Source organism: Penicillium maclennaniae (assembly GCF_028827695.1).
Source record: "Penicillium maclennaniae strain IBT 15551 chromosome Unknown utg000007l:1.0-4884863.0:1.0-4888362.0, whole genome shotgun sequence".
In the NCBI taxonomy this organism is placed as follows: domain Eukaryota; kingdom Fungi; phylum Ascomycota; class Eurotiomycetes; order Eurotiales; family Aspergillaceae; genus Penicillium; species Penicillium maclennaniae.
The window spans coordinates 124655-145145 of NW_026623219.1; the positions used below are offsets into that span (position 1 = coordinate 124655).

The window sequence follows — 20491 nt, forward strand, 5'->3', positions numbered from 1 at the left end:
ACAAGACCATGGAGTGGCCATTGCAGCACGAGATCTTTTCTTGAATCAATTAGCGACTGGTCAGTCGGGGCAAAGGCGAGTGTTGTTTTTGTTGTTTTTTTTGGAGTTATTTACTTCTCATTTTGGCTATCACTGCACGCCACTATTGATGGACATACACGTCATACATAGACATACATGTGTAACATTACGTTAGACGCTGAATTGAACGTTTTTTTGACATTGAAAGAATCTAACGAGGTATATGTCCATATGCGCCATCCACCCAATTGAAAGAAGATGCTTTTCAACTTGCCAGAGCTATACATACACATGAGACGCTCAAATGTCAAGCGCTTATTTGGCCGCCTTCTTGGCCTTCTTCTCCTTCTTGTCGCTCTTGGTCACGGTCTTCTTTTCTCCCTTGGCCTGGTTGGAAGATTTCCCGGGCTGGTCCTTCTTCGTAGCCTCAGCCTTGGGCTCCTCCTGGCTGGGCTCAGCAGGCTTCTTTGAAGCATCTCCCTTGGCCTTCTTGGGCTTGACTGCCTTGGGGTTGAGACCCTTACGACGCAGACGGTTACGCTCAGCACGTTCAATTCTATCCGCATCCTCAATTTCCTCGAAAGGTCCGAAGGCACCGCCCTCGAAGTCCATCGCGTCTTCTTCTCCATGGCCGATAGGGGTCTTGTCGATCTCATCATCGGTAGAGGTAGCCTGAGAGCTGGCACGAGCCGGTCGGCGTTCGCGAGCAGTGGTCACATCGGTTGGCTTGACCGCAGGGGTAGGACCGGTCTTCTTCAGTTTACAGACATAGAAACCGTCGACATTCTCGCGGTGCGGGAAGTAACGGCGGGTAAGAGCCATCTTGGCGTCGAATTTTTTGCCCATGTAGCTGATGAATCCCGGGCTACCAAAGTCGCCCAGACCGGTGTCGACAATCTTGACGTTGGGTCGTTTGCGCAAAACGTACTGCACGACTGACTCGTTCTCCTCGACAGTGACACTGCAAGTTGAGTAGACGACATATCCACCGGTCTTGGAATTATGGTCAACAGAGTCGATGGCGGCCAGGAGCAGTTGTCGTTGCATGTGAGGAATGGCCAGGAAGTCACGCTCATCTTTGGAGGTCTTGACGCCGGGATCCTTAGAAATGACGCCTGTACCGGTGCAAGGAGCATCAAGAAGCACACGGTCAAAGCCACCCATAGCCTTGGGGAAGGCTGTGCGGGCATCCATGTTGGTGACGATAGTGTTCTTGCATCCCAAGCGGTGAATGTTACCGATCAAACCCTTCGCACGGGGCTTGCTGGCATCGTTCGCGATCACAGTACCGGTGTTGCGCATCAAGGCAGACATGTAGGTAGTCTTACCACCGGGGGCGGCGGCCATATCAAGACAACGCTCATTGGGCTGAGGAGCCAGTGCCATGACGGGCAGGAACGAAGACGCAGCTTGGAGAATGTATTGACCGGCGAGATACTCAGGAGTAGCACCCAGAGGCACGGGAGACTCGAAGACCTGAAGACCGACCTTGGACCACTTGCCGACAGGCTCGAGCACGACACCACGGTTGATCAAGGCTTGAGCAAGGGAGCGACGATTTGTTCGGAGGGTGTTGGTACGGATGACAACAGGGCGGGGAGTCTCGTTAGCCTCGAAAAATGCGAATGCTTCCATCGGTGTAAACAAATTGAACAGCTTCTCGGCGAGGAATCGGGTGTAGCCGTAGTATGTGCAGATGTCGCCGAGCAGGAGATCGACGTATTCCGCACGCGACTTGCCGGCCTGTCCTAGGGTCTTCAGGTCTCCGAGAATGCGAATCGTGTCTGTGATGCGCTGGCGCAGGAGTTGCAGATCCGGGCAAGACCCTGCTGGGCCTGGTCGGCAAAGACATCGGGACCGTCGCCGGCAATGTTAGTCTGCATAGCCGCGTCTTGTAATTCCTGTTCAGCCTCCTCTTCTTCAGCCTGTCTCTCCGCATCGAGCTTCCTTGAAAGTCCCTCAATATTGGCAGCGGTTAATCTCTCCTCGGCATCGGAAAGGTCCTCGTCATCCGAAAACATGGTTTGGCGGGGGTGGTCGTCCTCATCGGAGTCGACAATTGAATCATCCTCGGGCTCATCATCCTCCAAGTCCGAAAGTCCCTCGACCTGATCGTCACTGTCCATAGAGCCTTCACTGATACCATCCAGATCAGCAAACTCATCGTCCTCCATTTCCAAGTCCTCTTCGTCCGAGGAGTCCATAGGCACAAGCTTCTTCTTTGCAGGAGCTTCCTTCGTTTCAGTCTTGCTCGAAGCAGTGCCATTGGCCTTGCTCTTCTTCGAAGCGGCCTTTTTGGACACAGCTTCCTCATCGGCATCAGATCTGCGGCGCTTCTTCGCAGCGACAGCCTTGGACGCCGACTCCGCCTCGGCAGCCTTGCGCTTCTTCAAAATGGAGATTTTTGATTCATCAAGCGGGGCCGGGGGGCCCTGCTTCTTCATGCGACGTCCTTTACCCATGGTGAATGTCGTGTCTGGGTTTATGATTTGTAGGGTTGCTTTCGACTTTTTTGGGGCTTTTTTTTTTCCTCCGCAGCGGTGAACATCGGCAGAAGATGGAGGAAGAAGGCGGTGAGCGAGCCCGCCCTGTCGGCCTGAATGACGAGGCAACATGTTCTTGCCGCGTGGGGAAAGCAATTCAAGACACCGAACAATCAGCCGTTCAACCGTTCGAACCTCCTCTGCTTCCACGTCAGCTTTGTCGCCCTTTTGGTATATTATTGGTTCTGAGTCCATCATGTCCGAGCTTTCCTTCACCAAGACATTTCTCTCTACGCTGGACTCCCGTCCTATCAAGCTGCGGTCTGACCATGTCTTCGATCCGGACCGGATTGGCCTGCGCGTACCGGTGAGCTTTTCTTCCTCTACGGAGCAATGTTGTGACAATTTGGAGAGATAAAAGCTTTTGACTGACTTTGATCGCTTTGATCAACAGTATACACTTCCCCGCCTCCAGGCCCCGCACCCTGAGATGCCTAAGAAAATGAAGCATACACTTGCCCCAGGTTCTTCGAAATCGGTCAACGTCAACATCAAGTCTGCGCGCAATCCGAATCTCGAGTTTACTATCCCTAATGCCCCGCTTTCTACGACAACCGTGCAGGATTTGAGGGATGCCATCGGTGCGCGTGTCAGCGATGCTCAAGGGAATCAAGTGCCATTGGACAAGATCAAGATTCTATACCGCCGCAAGCCTGTGACGGGCACAGCAAAGACAGTGGCCGAGATCCTGGCCGATGAGCCTGAGATGTTGGCAGGAGGAAAAGCGGTCGAGTTTGGGATAATGATTATCGGAGGGGCCCAGGCCATCGACGTACCTTCCCGAGCAGAAGCTGCAAAGGACAATGTATCCCCACCCAAGCCTGCGGTTGGACCAAGTGGCGCGGAGGTGTTGCAGACCGAAGCTTTCTGGGCTGATCTTGAGGGCTATCTCGAGCAACGGCTGAAGGACACGGACGAGGCGAAACACTTGCAAGCGTTGTTCAAAAGCGCTTGGATTTCCAGTCGATCGTAGTCACTTTTTTCCAAGTTCATACGAAATTAATACCCGAATTCAAATCGAGACTTCTGACCTACGTCCAGGAATGCATGGAGAGCACTATGGGTTATAGATTTCAATCAAATGTCCTACACACACCATGGGTCCGCATGGGATGGCCAAAGCAGAGCCTCGAGGACGCAGAGATGAAGGCCACATCTAGTCCCGTTCACCGGGTTCCAGATGCATGAGAAAAGATATGAAAAGCCAGGGGGGCTCCAATAACACACCCAATCAGATAAAGATCAAGGAAGTAGCAAGGGAATCTGTAAAAATGATGAGGGGCACCGTCGCTTATAATCGAAGCGAACACAAGAAACAAATGATCAGGGATGTACGCCGGGGAAATCATCGCGAACATGGCATATTATCAGAATTGGGGTCAAAAGTACACATGTTGAAGAAGAGAAAAACCACATAGAAGAGTACCATATGCCAGGCAGCTGGATGGGACACCGATGGAAATGCTCACAAAAGAACTGGCCCGGCCAATCGCTCATCCGGTTTCATGGGATCATGTCTCGGCGAAAAGACCGAAGAAATACACACGACAGTAGAAAGGAAAGATCATACAAGAGCTGTCATCTCTTCGTTCGCTCATCTTGAGAAGACCTTGACCACGCCATCTCCGCCACCGCTGACGACCCAACGTCCGTCACGGCTCCAGACAACGGCGCAGACGCCCTCACCGCGCATCAATCGGTGACTGGTCAATTCTTGAGTGCAGCTACGCTTTTCAAGGTTCCAGAAGCGCAGGCTGGCATCATGACCAGCCGAGACGAGTTCACGTCCATCCGGAGACAGTGACAGCGAGGCAATCGCAGCCGGGTGCGCTAGCATGGTGTACGTACATTGACCTGGAAAAATGTATCAGAAGAAGGCATCATTTGGAAATAGAGGAGAATGCAACATACCACTGTTGGCATCGAAGAAGCGGATGTATCGGTCTTCATAGCCACTAATGATCACACCTTCCACACTACTTGACCCCGTGGCCCCGTGAACGACCTCCTCTTCGGCCATGGTGCGATTGGGATCCAAGTGGGCAGAACCATCAAAGCCCACGGTGGTAGCAACTACAGAGTTGACGCCGGTCGATGGTGTGCCATCGTAGGTTTCCAGGCTAGCCATGCCAACGATTTCTTCGCCTGTTCGTGTATCGTAGACGAGAATGGAGGCATCTGTGTAGGAGACGACGAAATTGACACCGGCTAGGGACAATGGACTGATGCACGTGGGGGATGGAGAGTCGCTACGCTGAATGTGATGGACAAGAGTGTAGTGGAAGGGGGTGGCGGTAGCGACGCTGGGTTGGGGAGAGGATGGGAAGTTGGATCCGGACGAGATCGAGTTGGCACGACGGCTGCCGCCCTGGCGGCGTGACCCAGCCTGGGGGGAGGAGACAAGAGGAGGTGAACTGACGGCCCATATCAAGATGCGGCCGTCAGCTGCGCCAGATGCCAGCAAGATTCGGTCCGCGCCGCCGTAGTGACTGCACGAATCGCCAAAGACAGTACCAGCCGTCCCAGGAAGCACGCAGAGTCCCCACACAGCATCTGTGTGTCCATCCAGGGTAGCCTTGGGGTCAACACGACCACGTTCCCATACCCTCACACTGGCATCTTGTCCGCCGGAGAAGACCCATCCATCGCCAAGGACTCGGCCCCCGTTTGAGATGTTTTGGGACGGCGAACAAGACGCCAAAGAAGTCACGGCTCCTTCATGGCCACGATGAGTGAAGTAGCTGGTGATGTCTAAGTCGTTACTTGAGCCCGGACCCTGGGATCCAAACGTGCCGTACGTGGCTGGAATTATCCACCGCTTGATGGTGCCGTCGTCGCTGCATGTACAAATCTCCGGCTCGGAAGGGCTACCACCACCTGTGAAAATCACAGAGCGAATAACATCGAGATGTCCACGAAGGGCAAACCGAACCTTAAAATTAGAGTCCTGTTGGCCGAATCCAGCGCTCAAATCCCGCGACTCCACCGCGCCGTCGCTTTTCCTTCGCGAGCCAGAACTCTTCCGTCGGTGAGAGAGGGATCCGCCCCTGGACGGCGACTTCGAGTGAACAAAGTTGGCATTTGGGAATGCATCTGTGTCCGGTCGATGTGGCGGCATGGGCTCGCTCGCAGGTTCTTGCCCTGTGGACTCATCAAAATTCCAGCCATCCATATCTTCTGCGTTCTCTTCGGCGCTCTTTTCCGGCTGCACATCCTCTTGCACAGCTACAAACGGTCCTGGCCCATCGTATGGAGACTGTGTTCCAGCTGCGCGGTCGTCAACCAGACCCTGTTCGTAGATCTGCTTTTGATTTTCAGCAGCACTGGTTGGAACCTGCTGCCGTTCAAGCTGGCGCCTGTCAGCTACTTCACGAGGAGCCGACGAGTGGCTATGTTGATTCTGGGCACGACCCATGACCGCATTTTCCCCGTATTGTCCGCCTGTCGACTGATGATTCGGAAGAACCACCTCGCGCGAAATCACATGATTGGCTCTTTGCTGCTGTTGCTGCTGCTGCTGCTGAAGGTATGCTTCCTCGAGATTTTGTTGTGATAGTTGTTGGTTGTAGAAGTGGCTAGAGAGATCGGGATCGCTGAGATTCGGGGCCGGGTGTGATGTAGGAATAACGTGATAGGCGATTTCCTGGGCGCACTTAGAAAGAAAGACGCGGGATTTATCCCGCTCGTCTTCCTGGCGAAAGTCATTAAAGCTCACCGAGTCGTCCTGGCCCGCGTCCGGATCGTGGCTGGACGGACGTTGCGCTGCGATGGCATTAATCAATGCGCCATGGGTAATGCACAGAAATGAGTACACACCTTTTAAGAAGTCGACGCTGTTTCGCGCAATCTCCTTGGGGTCTGTTGGGCCCTCTATTGTCTCGTTATTCGAGAGCTTCTTCACCTTCTCCCGCTCTTTCTTCAGCGCTGACTCCATCAATCGAACATGCTTGCCCAGGGACTCATGAAGTCGCTTGCTTGTCCGCAATTCACCCTCTAGTCGGCCGATGCGAGATTTCATCTCGGCGCGTTCGATCTCCCATGCATTGCGGTCGCGTTCGTGCCGATGCCATTCGGTCTGGAGGAACCGCATCACACCTGTTCGTCGATCATTAGCCCAGCTATAGTGAGATCAGCAATCAAGGGTACACTCACCCTGTAATGTATATTCCGTGCCCTGTGGGTGTCCACCATTAGAGCCGTCTCCCATTGCCCCGTGCATTCCCCCAACCCCAGACATGGCCGATGGAGATTGCCAGGCCATGTACACGTCGTTTGATCAACACCTGATGCAACCTGTCTATTTAGCACGAGCAACCTGAAGCTGATCAGCTTCTGGTTGGAGAGCAACAAGCTTGAGCTTGTCTCTTGACTCCCGTACGAGCACCGGGGTGAGCGAGTTTCAATACCCCCAGGGGGTGACAACAGCAGAGGAACCTCGTCCCACGCCGTGTCCAGTGATTAGTGAGTAAAACCCGGTCGAGGTGAAAGGAGAAGAGGCCAATGATCGACTGCAGGAGGATTGAGGGCGTACGTCGTTTGTTTAGGGCGAGAGCAAGTGGTTTTCGGGGTCGAGCAGCTCGGCAGATCGGGCTGACCGCCTTGCGAAGTTAGTGACGGGGTAAGGTGGGATTCAAGGATCTTGAAGATCATCAAAGTCGCAAGTGGCAAGCAACAGGCAGTGGATAGGGACTTTCTGCATCAAAGTAATCTTTGTTATTCTGAACGGGTAAAGCCTTTATGCGTGGACAGCGAGGGTCAACCTGCATCTCCCGGTGATGGCCCTCGCTCTTACACCGCTACCCCATTTCAGTTAATGATATCGAATTGTGATCTTTCAGTGGTATTGAATATTGGACGTTGATCGTTTTTATCTAGACAGACACACGGTTGGTACAATAGTATCCGAGTGCGTCCCAAGCCCATCGATGCGCTGCAGCGGGCAAGTCATGCTGGCCGATCCCCAAACATATATTTGGAGAAGCGCATCGATATAGTTCTGAGATGCAGAAACCCTTTGGAGCTCAGGGAGATGAGCCCACAGCCCTATACCACGATTCTAATGAATCGCTCCGGTATCACTCACTAAGGTGAGTATTCCCAGCTACTAAGGTAACTATTTGATTGTGATTTTCCGGGCAAAAACCAAAGCCGGGGTCTGCTCGTCCGCCTTACACCCCCGGGAGTTTCTAACACTTGAAACAAGTCAACCTTGACACCTTCGCAATTTACCCAAGGATGGATATCTGTGGTATTCGTGATCTCGTTAGACATGCCCACGAGAGGTGTCGTACACTATGGTATATTGGAGTTAAAATTCCAGCTCCTCCACCTCCATGCCGCAGTCCACACAGGTCTTGACGCCGATGCCAGTCTCCGGGTTCTCAACGGATCGACCCCACTGGTGTACGTGCTTCCGATTGTTGCCCAGGTCATCTCCGAACTCTCCTCCAGAGGCTCCTTGACGGTTTCGTCGGTAGGCCTCAACGCGCGTACGTTTCTTTAGGTCATGCAGCTTCGTCCTGAACTTGGCTTCTCGTCGCTTCTTCTTGTCATTCTCGCGGCGCTCGAATTCAGCATCTAGAGCCTCGGCAGAGCCCCATTTCTTTGGCGAAAATGCGTACTCTTCAACCTGAAAGCGCAGGTAAAGCATCATGTTATTCCATGTCGATTTATGCGGATTCGGCCGTTCGAGGTGCGGAAGAAGCTCTTCGTCTCGTAATTCAGCTATCAAGCAAGATCAGCAACTGGTTTTCTACGTGTCAAGGCTCAATCATCAATTGACTCACGGTCCGTCAGTAGATAGTCCTCCTTGGCTTCCGTCTTGGTGAGAAGGCTATACCGCTCGGGGTATTTTTCCTTGCAAGAATGACAGATGCGACATCGGAGCTCTTCTTCCCATTTCCAATCAATTTCTGGACTTCCACACTCGCGACACGTCTTTTGCTTGCTTTTATCGTCCAGGACACTTAAACCTGGCTCGAAAGGCCCTTCGCGGTTCCGCCGCAGGGACTGCAGTAGTTGGTGACGTTCCCATTCCTTCTGGGTCATGTTTGCCGGCTTTTGGTCCTCTTGCCCATCCGACACGTGCAACGCCTTGTTGAATGGGTCGTCCTCCTGCGTTAGGAAGCCGCCCTTGGTATCGGTCATCTTGCTGAAATCATAATCGACGTATCGAGTAAAATTGCGCGCGGGTTTGATCGCATGGAGCGACCGATCAGAAGCTGCTTTTGTACGGGCATCCCGTAAAGAAGCCGGAAGCTCAGCCCCAGTTATCGAGTTAAAAGAACGCTTCACTCCTTGTATGGATTGGGCGGCGCGAGGAGGAACAGCAGGGCTAGAGGTTTGAGACAGCTCGGCTGCACGTTGTTCACGAAGAGCTTTTGCTTTCATTCGGTTCACTTCCTGGAGGTAATGACCATGTAAGCAATCAACGACTCGAAGTTTGGTGAACAAAGGGGACTAACAATCCTCCGCTGCTGTTCGGGCGTCAGTGGGCCGCGAGGGAGTTGGCCCGGCTCAGCCAAGTTTTGGCGCGGGGGGGGTTTGAGGCCGATCTGCTGACATTTTGCTAGATCGTTTCGTGTTACTCGTGCCTCTATGGAAGGCAAAAAGACGAAGTGCACGAAAGCAAGAGACCGAGCTTATCGCCACGTGACTCTCACCTTCCATTCACGTCATCAACGCGAATACGCGCAATTTTGAGTTGCAGATGCAAAGATGCTGATTCAAATTGTCTCCGTAGCTATAATTCAGCAGGAAAGGGGTTTGAATTTAGACCTTCATCCTCATCGCGCTCTTGACCGTACAACACCTCGCACACCCCGCCGACCGGGATATCCATAACGGCATCAGTTCCTTCACTCCAGATTTCCCACCAGTTGACTTTGCGATTCTGCGCGCTCATGATTTGGTAGGATGTCGCACCGGGCTTCATCTTGGTTGCCCCGCCTGGTCTTCTTCGAGCCTTTCCGTCAATGACCGCTACGTTCGCAACTTCATCCACAATATTCTCAATGCTGTTCATGGGCAGAGTCAGATAGCCAGTGTTGTAGGAAGCGAGTGCGACGTAAATATAGACAATGAAAATGACGAGCCATGCTGGAATAGCTAGGGACCACCAGCGGTTGGGGTAGTAGTAGATTCCGAGCTGATGGAGAAATGGGGATGGTAGGTATGACCAAAGGAGATAAATTACTAGGTTGTCTCACGGTCAGCACGCCAAACACAAAGCATGAAAACGACAAGCACCTACAGAATGCAAGCGACGAAGCTAGATAGAGCACAAAGCCATAATATTCATATGTGGGTACCTTGGGGCTGGCGCGGGGGACGGTTGTTGCGCGACGCGCTGACTTCGCCACGGCGGCCTCGGTGTCATTGGGGGTCTCAACATCGGAGCTATCTGGAGTGGTCGGACGTGAGGTAGTCGTCGAAAAGGGCGGTCGAAGCAGCGATGTCAATGAAGGAGACGGAGGCAAAGGTGTCGGCGGACGATTGTAAAAAGGAGGCGCAAAAGCATTAGGGCCATGAAGTGAGCTGGATGACTGTCGGAAGGGATGATGCCTCCCAATATCGTCGGCCGAGTCGTCGGACTCGGAATCAGAGAGCGATTGAGGATCTAGCGAGTAGTGCGACTGGAAATCGGCATCATCCTCAACCTCGATCTCATTGCAACCGGGGGAGATGACCTCGTCCTCCGCATAGCTCTCTTGCGCCCCAGGCGAAGTGAGATCATCAAGCAGAGGGGGAAACGGCTGCTTGGACTCGAAAGTTTCAAATGACCGGGAGGTTGAATCCTCCATGGGGGGCCGATCGTAAGATGATGAGTCTAAGATGTTTACTCCGTACTCCATTCTCCGCGATGCTTTTCTGCCGTACCCACCGCTCGTTTAGTTATGAAAACCAAAACCCTATTTTGATTTCTGGCTTCCCAACCCTCTTTAAGGCTTGTTTGCAGATATTTTACGAACTAGTCATCAGGCTTGTGTCTATTTGACTACGATTTTTTTTTCTCCATCATCTAGGTTACGGTGAAACTGCCGCCTCAGGAATGATCGCTGACGGAGCATAGGGTAAGTTAGTCACCGAGAACAGGCGATGGAGCGAGATGACGCCAAATTGGAAGAAATGAACATACCTGATCATCCAGCGGACTAGTCTGGTATTCAGGAAGTATAGAGTTCTACATTTGTTAGCGTTTGGACCTCGAGAATTCATAGCAGGCAGTCACTCCTTCCCTTTGAGCAGCGCAGAGACCAGGACAGGGACCAGGATAGGGACAGGCCCAATAAACCACCCAGGCCACCCACCATGACATGAACCACGGTTTTGACCGGAGAAACTGTTGCAATTTGGGGCTTTTCCAAGGGGAGGTCAGAACATGGCATTTGATTCGTTGGTCGTGATCCTCGTCTCCACTGGATACGCGATAGTTTGTTTCTTTTTGTCACTTCATTTCTTTTCTCGACCCACTCTACTTTCTCGGGATCGGCTTTTGTGATTCTTTAACCTATGCCTACGCCGATGGCTATGATGATGTCTCTACGTATGACTCCCTCTATGCCTATGCCGCTGTTGCGTCCGTGTCGCAGGACGAGAGGCCACCCCCGAAGCCTCGCCAGGCCTTGCCAGGCCTTGCGTATACGCGCATGAACCGTAGCGCACGAACTCGATCGACAAACTACATCTTCACCCGCAGATAGTGCAATGCGACCCACCTATCAGCTCCGTCAGAACTCACTTTGAATGTCCTGTCGCGCTCTTTTCGGGTGACAGGTCCAAAATGCGGGACACCAGGAGCGGGCCGTCTGATTTGGTGACGAGTGATGGGTGATGGGTGATGGATCATCTTCATTCTTCCCAACGCTGCCTTCTCGTTGTGATGACTTTCCTCTCTGCCGTCGGAGAGACAGAGGCAGCCACGCACGTTTACCATGTCGAGTGTAGTTGTACGAGATCGAGTCTCTACTCTCCCATCCAGACGGATAGGCTAATGTGATTTTCAGGACCCGAACAATGACCCGAATGTCGGCTCCTCGCGAGGTGATGCCTCCTCCACCTCGGGCGACATCGTCAGCGGTCTAACGGGGAAAGTAGTTCCTCCTCAGCCTCGGCGCTGGTGATGACCTTGATTCCGGCTCTCATTTATGCGCTATTTTGGTTTGCCCTCTTCCTCCTCTTTCGCCGAACCCAGCGGCGATGGTATGCTCCGCGCTCTCACCTACCCGATCTACATGAACATGAACGGACGCCGGAATTACCGTCAGGTTGGGTCAATTGGTTCGGCACATTTTTCAAGATCGAAGATAACCACGTCCTGCATCATTCTTCGCTAGACGGGTATCTATTTTTGCGCTTCCTGAGAGTGCTGTGTGCGATATGCTTCTTCGGCTGCTTGATCACTTGGCCCATCCTCCTGCCTATTCATGCTACAGGGGGCGCTGGGAACACCCAGCTCGACGTGCTCAGTTTCAGCAACGTGACGAATCCTACCCGATATTATGCGAATGTGTTTGTAGCTCTGTTATTTTTCAGTAAGTGCTCCGTCTCTTGCTCGATTGGCGGCTATCTTACCGAACGGTAGCGTTCGTCTTCTATATCGTAGTGCGAGAAAGTCTCTATTATGCGCATTTACGTCAGGCCTACCTCAACTCACCAGCGTACGCGTCCCCGAATCTCCTCGAGAACGGTCCTATTCATGTCGGTACCCGAGGACTACAAAAGCGAAACGAAGCTACGACAAGTCTTCGGGGACTGCATTCGCCGCATTTGGATCACCACGGATTGCAAGGAGCTGGACAAGCTTGTCAATGAGCGCGACAGACTGGCCTTCAACTTGGAAACCGCAGAAACAAAGCTGATTCGAAGAGCTAACAAAGCTCGTACGAAGTCGATTCGGACGGGTGCAAGTTCATCCGACATCTGTCTCGACTGCGAGTCAACCAATCCTGCAGGTTTTCACAAGGTCAGGCGACCAACACATCGTCTGAGGTTCCTTTTCGGTGAAAAGGTGGATTCCATTCACTGGTATCGATCAGAACTAGCTCGAGTGACTACAAAGGTGGACATCCTCCAGCGAAAACACCAAACCGGCGAGGCCAAACAGTTATCGGCGATGTTTGTCGAGTTCAATTCCCAGGCGGATGCCCAGGTGTCCCTACAAACTCTCTCGCACCATCGGCCCTTCCATATGGCGCCTCGCTTCATTGGCATTTCTCCTAGGGAGGTCGTCTGGGAGGCACTGAATCTCAGTTGGTGGCAACGCATTGTGCGACGGTTTGCTGTTCAGGGTGGCCTGGGAGCTCTCGTGATCTTCTGGTCGTTTCCCGCTGCACTTGTGGGAACAATTTCAAATATTACATATCTGGCCAAGATGATTCCATTCCTCAAGTTTATCCTTCACCTACCTAACCTGGTCAAGGGGGCCATCGAGGGTCTCCTGCCCTCCGCTGCTCTGGTGGCCTTGATGTCGTTGGTGCCGATCATCTGTCGAAGTATGAATCCCTCCCCCTTCTTTTACAACTCAAAAATCGCTGACTCCATTTGCGCAGTTTGCGCGAGACATGCCGGGGTCCCATCAATGGCGCGAGTCGAACTTTTTACCCAAAGCGCTCATTTTGTCTTCCAGGTTGTGCAGGTGTTTTTAGTGACGACACTGACATCTGCGGCATCTGCTGCCACGACCCAGATTATCAAGGATCCTCTCTCGGCAAAGGATCTATTGGCGCAGAATCTACCTAAAGCCACCAACTTCTATATTTCTTACTTTTTGCTCCAGGGCTTGAGTCTGAGCTCGATGGCGCTCGTACAGATTGCGAGTGCGCTCGTGTTCAAGTTTGTGACGACCTTTTTTGCATACTCGCCGCGCCGCCTGTTCCGAAAATGGGCTCAGCTGGTTACTCTTAGCTGGGGCAATGTGTTTCCTGTATTCACCAATATGGGTGTAATTGGTAGGTATATCTCATCGGCATTTTCAGATCCTTCTTACTGAATCGAAGCACAGCGTTGACGTACTCCTGCATTGCGCCATTGATTTTGGGCTTTGCCTTTGTTGGGCTGTATCTCGTCTACCAGGCCTATCGATACAACTTTTTCTTCGTCTACAATGTCGAAATCGACACCAAGGGATTAGTCTATCCTCGCGCCCTGCAGCATTTACTCACCGGTCTCTACCTGGCCGAGGTCTGCATGATCGGTCTATTCGCAATTAAGGGTGCGATCGGCCCGCTTGTCATTATGGCCATGTTCCTGATTGGCAACATTTTGGCCCACATTTCGCTAAACGAAGCCCTTTCCCCATTAAACACATTTCTGCCACGATCTCTGGATGCCGAAGAGGAGCTTCTCATGGAAAAGGAAGATGCCCAGGCCGAAATCAACGAAATCAACGACTTACGTCGATCTCGTGTCTTGGCATTCTGGAAGTGGTTCCACCCAAACATGTACAAAGACTTCGCAGCAATGCGTCGAAAAGTGCGACGTAACGTTGCTGAGGTCGATTATACCGAGGAGCAGATGCGCACAGCCTATTTCGAGCCCAGTGTGGCGTCTCCCAATCCCACGCTTTGGATCCCGCGTGACAGATGGGGGTTCAGTCGGCATGAGATCATGGAGACTGATCCTGCCATCCATATCACGGATGAAGGGGCTCACTTGAATGAGAAAAACAAGATTGTGTGGGACAAATACGATCCTCACCTTCCGCTACGTGAACGGAAGACGTTGTACTGATTGACTGGATCGGTCTACTCCTTTTAATTCTATAAATATGACATGACGACTGAAGTGCTCCCTGTGTAGTCTACCCTATGTATTGACTACAGCCGGATGAGGCAGATAATCTAGGCCCTCAGAGGATGAGTCCTAAAAAATGTATTCTTTCTACATTCTGTTGAAAGGTTTCAGCCCTCTTCTTAGGGTTCCAGCCCTTGAACGGTCTTATGGATCTTTTCATATGTAGGGACCTTGGAATGCTCTCTGCGAACGGACTCCAGCATTTGAAATCATTTGCACCAAGGAAGGAATAAGGCGCAACACTCAATTTCAATACATCAATAGACGCGTCTTCAGCCAAAAAATAAATAAATAAATAAAGGAAGCATAACAACTTCTGTAACTAGACAGTTAGGGTAAAGTTGACTGCATTCACAACCCCATTGTCTCGAGGGAAAAATTCGAATGTGAAGAGTGTCGTCACTCCAGCTGAGATGACCGAGCTAATTGCTGATGAGGTCAAGATCACATGTGAGGAATCCCAATTATATTGGCTACTATAGGTCTGTCAAGATTGCATTAGACTCTTTTCAACGCGAATGGAAGGAAAAGCTCACCGTCCTAGCCTGCTGCAGAGGACCCAGATAGACAGTGAAGTCATCGACTAGATACACACCACTTGTAGTCACTGCTCGAACTGCAGCCACGGTTGCCAGCCCACCCCAGGTGATGGGAACAGACAGATCGGCGCCTGAGACCGATGATGCCACAGCCGACGATGACGACAGAGTGGGCGTCTTCCATTGAACAATCTGAAGTATAGGCGATGAGTCCCCTCCAGAGAATTCCAAAGTCAAGTTAGCAACCACGCCTGGAGAAGTCGTAGGTGAGAGATGTTTCGACAGATAAGAAGCAGCGAAGGTGATGCTGGAGCTGGAGACCGAATAGTCAGTGCCTGATTGTAAGGTCGAGCCGGTGGAGTCGCTGATCGAAGACAGCGTATTTCCATTAAAGATGAATGGAAGACTTTGTGCGACAACTTGAGTTCCATACTCGTGGAACAAATAAGCCGAAGAAAACTGGGAGGTCGCAGAAGAATCTTCAGTACTATCGGGTAAGCTATTTGCTGTGGACTCGGTTGATTTGGTGATCATTGAAATGGAGTTGGGATCGCGCCAGGTATCGGTGTCTCGATTTAGGTGATCCAAGCCATTATCCCAAAGAATGCATGAGATCTCTAGGCCGAGGGCGTTTCGAATCAAATAGTCGACGTATTTCCAGCGGGCAGCAGGTTCCGTGTTGGTTGGGGATGCATCATATTCCCCAAGGACAATAGGAACTCCGGTAAAGTTATCTCGGAGTAACTGAAGATCTGAGAGAACCGTTGCTTTATCTGCATCGGATCCCCAAATTGTCTTGCCCCTGTAGACTAATCAGTCAAAGTTCTTATCGTTCTGCATAATGCTGCCTACCACGCGCTGAAAATGAAATCATCTGTGACACGTTAAGAGTTGAACATGGATCCAATCAGATAGTCATCACTCACAAGGGCTGTAATAGTGAAATTGGATAGCATATGGATTGGAAAACCCAGATGGCGCCTGGAACCACTCCGACGTCTTGACACTATCCTCACCACCTCCCACCAGAGTAACGACCCGCTGGGAATTGAATCCGCCAGCATCATTGATGGCCTGGAGGAAGATTTTGTTGAGTTTGTTGATTTCAGTCGCATCATCAGCATCGTTGCATGGGGGCTCGTTGATAGGCTCGTAAGCGACGAGACTGGACTTGCACGCTAGCTTGGTGCCGATTTGATACCATAGCCGGTAGAACTTTTCCTCAATCATTGTAAGATTAGCCCCCGCCTGGGTAACATCGGCCCAGATCCATGAATCTGGCTCTGGTTAGTGGTAAATCTCATAGTCATTGTTCATCAGAATGACGGACCATGATGCACATTAACAATTGTATACAATCCAAGGGAAGTGACCATATCAACAACATCAGAGACTCGCTGTAACCAGTCCGGGTCGACTGTCCAGTCTGGTGAGCTTCCAGTGAAATGATACGCATAAGTGACTATAGAGTGTCAGCCACTACAGAAGGATCCAGGAGACTTGTATGTCTCACCTGGGATCCGAACACTCTTGAAGCCCGCTGCTTTCACATCTTCAAACGTGGATGCGACGACGGGGGCATTATTCCAGGATCCTTCATCCGGAGTGGCATCAAGTGTGTTGCCGAGATTCCAGCCAGGATGCAGATTCGCAACGAAATCAGGCGCGGAAATGGGTGTAAAAGATCCCACGCAGCTGTTTGTTGTGGCAGTGGCCGTTTTTGTCGATGCCGTCGTTGTTGATGCGGCTATGGTGGTAGTCTTGCTCGTAGTCGTAGTCGTAGTTGTAGTGGTAGTCCTAGCACTGGTGGTCGATATCGTGTGAGTTGTAGTCCCGGGGAGACATTGATAGTAATCTTGACAGAGATTAGATGAATGTGTGTGAATGATGGGAGCTACAATGACAAACAGGGGTTCTGCGAGGCACAAGCGAACCCCGAGATACAGGTTGAACTGCTTGAGTAGCCAATTCCTCCACCTAATCCCCATGAGTCAGTCTGGGTAATGCTCTCTAATAATTCATGTCATCAGTATGTGCCACCAACACTGTCCGTATCCGGCCACTTGTGCCTGTACAGTGTGAGCCAAAGCCAAGATGGCAACAGCTCCCAGCGGCTGCATCATGAGACAATCGCCCAGCAATCAGGCTAGATGGAGAAGTGAGTCCGCTTGAAGAGCTTTCTTCTGGTCGATTGAATTTCCATACGACTATTTATACCTTCTCTTAATTACACCATCTGTGAAAGAAACCGAGATCGAGGCACGTCGTAAATCTAGAAAAGACACGGAGTCTTCTCCAATGCCGGCTTTTCTTAATTTACTAGACTGGGGTCATTCCCCTCTGCAGAAATGCGCCCAGAATTGCAGGTAGGTGCAAAGCATTTCATTATTTTATCCAAGAAGATACTATGTAGCAGTACGCCTAAACGCGTCGCAGTATTGTATAGGCTGTGGGGCTTGGCCTTCGCAACGGGGCATAACATTGTATTGCCTCCACTGTGGTCGCTCGCTAGCGCTCCTTAGAAGATAATCCCTGGTCAAATACGAAACAGACCATACAGAGATGACAGGAATCCTGGTGGACATGCGCATTCCCCGCTTTGGCAGGGGTTGATCGCCGTAGCCACCAAATGATGCGGAGCAAGCCCGTGTTAAATTCTGCAGCGCCGTGGCCCAAGAGGTCTTCGGACTATTCAATTTGGGAAAATTTGGTGGGATGAATCTAGAAAATCTTGGGCATGAATTGTCGCAGCATAAGGCTCTAAGTACATCGCTTCGTGATATGCATTCCATCGTGTCGGTCCCCTATAACGCCAAACAAAACATGGGCTCTTGTTGCACACGTCAAATGGCTAGCCGCTTCACATCATGATGCAGTCTTTATTCCTCCCACTTGAGCTATAACGGTTGCTATTGATCGGTCGATCAGGGGGATGTTGAGCCGAGTAACGGTTTGCTGCGTACCGACCTCCTTGATGACCGCCATACGGAGGTCTTGGGTCCGGTGGGGAGTATCGAGGCCCTGTGGTGGACGCGGTGGCGGGTTCATACGGTGGTGGAGGGGCATTTGGATCATCTGGGTCGGGTTCACTATGCGACGATGTGAATCGCGACGAGGTGCGGGTGGGTGGATTTGACAGACGAGGGCTGGACGTTTGGCTGGACCGAACAGGACCCGACGGACGAATACCACGCGGGGGTGAGTTTCCTTGCTGGCTCTCTCCCCGCTCACCCGTCGGGCTAGCTGACTGATCCTCTGTCTGTTCCCGTTGTTCCTCTTCCTGAAATTGCAGGGAAAGGGCATAGGCATAGTCCGCATCGCTCTGCTCTTGCGATGATATTTCATCCTCGGGGGTTTCGGCTGAAGCGAAAGTGCTTATTGCAGCAGTACTCGACGTTCGAGGACCAGCTGGACCTGTCGAATCTGCTGGTTCAGATGGCCCGTGGCTGACAGCTCGGAAGTCACCCGCGAGAAACTCAGAGTTGAAGCCCGTCACATCGACCAAAGATTCCCAGACAACCTCTGCATGATTGGCGTAGCCAGCATCAGTGACTAATGTGAATAGTTGGTGTGATTGTGGGTGTTTGTAGAGTGTCGAGAAATGGTCATTGCGGAAGAAGATGGAGACTGACCCGGGTGCCAATCGGGTGGTGAGTTGCGTCAAGCCAAAGGGACTCAGTTGTGTCGCATTCTCAACATCGACAAAGTTCTGAATAGCCTGTATATCTGCCATGGTCTGCTCTTCTTCCGGAGATAGTGAGCGACCTTGCATTACTCGGTCCTCGAGCTCCTGTCTGCGGAAAGGCAAGAGTTGGATATCCTCATGGAACTGGGCAACCCGGGTCATGGCTGTATGTTCTCGGCTCGACCACGATGCGACCCATCCATGTATCAGAGGAACTCGGAATGTACTGTAGAGCCGGAGATCATCAGTTTCCTGGAATGTGCCAAGGGAATCCGTTGTTTCCTGTTCAAGATCATTAGTCAACGGGGTAACACTTGTGTCCCATGTGATGGAAAAGCCATTTACCAAGATCAATCGAGGATTGACATTCATGCCAGTATGTAACATGGTGAGAAATCGAGTGAGTGCCTCAATATCCGGGAACTCCTCGTCGGGTCCCAGGCAAGTGGTCAATTCTTCGAATAGAGCTTCGATGAGCAAGCCCAACGAGATTTGCTCACGCGAGCGTAATGCCCTGATAATGGGAGTTTGCAACTTGGGACCCGAACGAAGCACGAGGGCATTGATAAGAGCTAGAAGTGGGCAGGGTCCATTCTGGGTTTGAACTAGAATGGGCGATTGAAGCAATTGCCCTGTTCGGTCAATCCAGTTGATTTGCCGGATCGAGTAGGTCTCAGATCTTTGCTCCATTTGCCTGGCTGCCTCTGTATCAGAAAGATTGGCGCTTGATGCTGATGGTGTCTGTTCATGCGTACCATCTGGAGGCAGCAGCATGGAGGATGAATTTTGAGGATACTGGGTATCAGTGGGTATCTTCTCATCCATTGCTTGAGCTCGGGATGAGTCAATAGACGAGGCGGCCTGATGAGACCCAGTCTCAACCCCGAGAGTCTCAGGGCCATCAAAATCTATCAGCTCGTGAGACGTGGCCGAGGTGCCACTGGAGATTGCTGAGGGGGTCCGTATGCCAGCAGCTGACCCTAGACGTCCTTGATTAGATGACGTCCGTGATGCGTGCAGGTCTTGAGGATCCGAAGGCTGCACGACTACCGCCGGTGCGTATGGATTAGATTGTCCGCCCTGGAGATATATTTCCTGGGGCGCTGAAATCCTGATTGAGTGTTGCGATTCCCATGGAGTCGCATCATGCGGCCTCTCATCAGAATGATTTTGGGGGGTAGCATGGGGATGCTCTGCTTCGTTCCACGAGAATTCATTGCCCGGCGAGTCAAGCAAAGATAAACGGGCCGTCATTGGGATATATCCTTCGGCTGTAACTCGTCAGCATCTTTTATTCTGATTCCAGCGAGAGAGGTGAGTAGTGAATCATACATTGACTCAAAGAATCGCTGCTCGTAGTGGCATGTGAATGGCGATTGTCCCACCCATGCGGTTCCGCGTATTCAAGCCGCGATTCGGACGGTCTTGGCTTCAAAAAAGGGTTGTTCGACCGTAGCTGCACAGGAACTTCCCCCGCCATCGTCCTGTTTTCCACGGGGGCTGGCTTCCAGCCACGTTCGTCACCTCCCTGTGAGCCGGGCATGGGTGCTGAGGAAGGCCATGCACTCCTGGAATCTGACCCTGTCTGGTCTGGGCCCGAGGTGGCTGGACGGTCACCCAAGCTCTCTGACCAGGAACCCGGCGGTTGACTGGCTGGGGAGCCCACGGGTGACCTCTGAGCCTCCTCGAGTGGCATCAGATCGAAGGCTGGAGAAGTATTGAGGTCTGGTGAATAGACCGACTCCTGCGAAGGGACACGATTCAGGCGAGCGCGAGTCGCGAAGTTGACGGGCGGAGAGGACGAGGGCTGGGAATTCGATCGAGCACGCCACTTATTGAGGTTCTCCAGACGTGGTGGGGGAGGTTTACGGAGCACCATGAAGAAGGTCGATGAATATGTAGAGACCAGA

General features: G+C 51.9%; 8 protein-coding genes across 8 annotated transcripts; 3 read left to right on the forward strand and 5 right to left on the reverse strand.

The window, feature by feature from the left end:
* Positions 1-336: 336 nt before the first annotated feature.
* N7477_007249 (rRNA (cytosine-C5-)-methyltransferase NOP2) lies at positions 337-2483 on the reverse strand (the record flags this gene model as incomplete). The annotated part of the gene is made up of 2 exons (XM_056968912.1): positions 337-1847; positions 1880-2483. 2 exons carry the CDS (start codon positions 2481-2483, stop codon positions 337-339), a joined length of 2115 nt encoding a protein of 704 aa, XP_056818944.1.
* Positions 2484-2760: 277 nt separating this feature from the next.
* On the forward strand, positions 2761-3537 carry N7477_007250 (uncharacterized protein; the record flags this gene model as incomplete). Its single annotated transcript, XM_056968913.1, has 2 exons — positions 2761-2871; positions 2959-3537. The coding sequence occupies 2 exons, from the start codon at positions 2761-2763 to the stop codon at positions 3535-3537; spliced, it is 690 nt and encodes a 229-aa protein (XP_056818945.1).
* Positions 3538-4158: 621 nt separating this feature from the next.
* Positions 4159-6801, reverse strand: N7477_007251 (cell differentiation and development protein Fsr1; the record flags this gene model as incomplete). The annotated part of the gene is made up of 3 exons (XM_056968914.1): positions 4159-4418; positions 4476-6659; positions 6717-6801. The coding sequence occupies 3 exons, from the start codon at positions 6799-6801 to the stop codon at positions 4159-4161; spliced, it is 2529 nt and encodes an 842-aa protein (XP_056818946.1).
* Positions 6802-7872: 1071 nt separating this feature from the next.
* Positions 7873-10366, reverse strand: rad14 (DNA repair protein RAD14; the record flags this gene model as incomplete). The annotated part of the gene is made up of 5 exons (XM_056968915.1): positions 7873-8288; positions 8351-8966; positions 9029-9132; positions 9342-9758; positions 9817-10366. 5 exons carry the CDS (start codon positions 10364-10366, stop codon positions 7873-7875), a joined length of 2103 nt encoding a protein of 700 aa, XP_056818947.1.
* A 1131-nt stretch (positions 10367-11497) lies between these two features.
* N7477_007253 (DUF221 domain protein) lies at positions 11498-11686 on the forward strand (the record flags this gene model as incomplete). Its single annotated transcript, XM_056968916.1, has 2 exons — positions 11498-11512; positions 11570-11686. The coding sequence occupies 2 exons, from the start codon at positions 11498-11500 to the stop codon at positions 11684-11686; spliced, it is 132 nt and encodes a 43-aa protein (XP_056818948.1).
* A 500-nt stretch (positions 11687-12186) lies between these two features.
* On the forward strand, positions 12187-14294 carry N7477_007254 (uncharacterized protein; the record flags this gene model as incomplete). Its single annotated transcript, XM_056968917.1, has 3 exons — positions 12187-13057; positions 13115-13513; positions 13567-14294. 3 exons carry the CDS (start codon positions 12187-12189, stop codon positions 14292-14294), a joined length of 1998 nt encoding a protein of 665 aa, XP_056818949.1.
* Positions 14295-14679: 385 nt separating this feature from the next.
* On the reverse strand, positions 14680-17019 carry N7477_007255 (putative extracellular endoglucanase; the record flags this gene model as incomplete). The annotated part of the gene is made up of 7 exons (XM_056968918.1): positions 14680-14841; positions 14894-15698; positions 15749-15770; positions 15823-16173; positions 16227-16358; positions 16410-16873; positions 16937-17019. The coding sequence occupies 7 exons, from the start codon at positions 17017-17019 to the stop codon at positions 14680-14682; spliced, it is 2019 nt and encodes a 672-aa protein (XP_056818950.1).
* Positions 17020-17756: 737 nt separating this feature from the next.
* N7477_007256 (MINDY family deubiquitinase) lies at positions 17757-20460 on the reverse strand (the record flags this gene model as incomplete). The annotated part of the gene is made up of 2 exons (XM_056968919.1): positions 17757-19852; positions 19914-20460. The coding sequence occupies 2 exons, from the start codon at positions 20458-20460 to the stop codon at positions 17757-17759; spliced, it is 2643 nt and encodes an 880-aa protein (XP_056818951.1).
* Between the last annotated feature and the right edge of the window lie 31 nt (positions 20461-20491).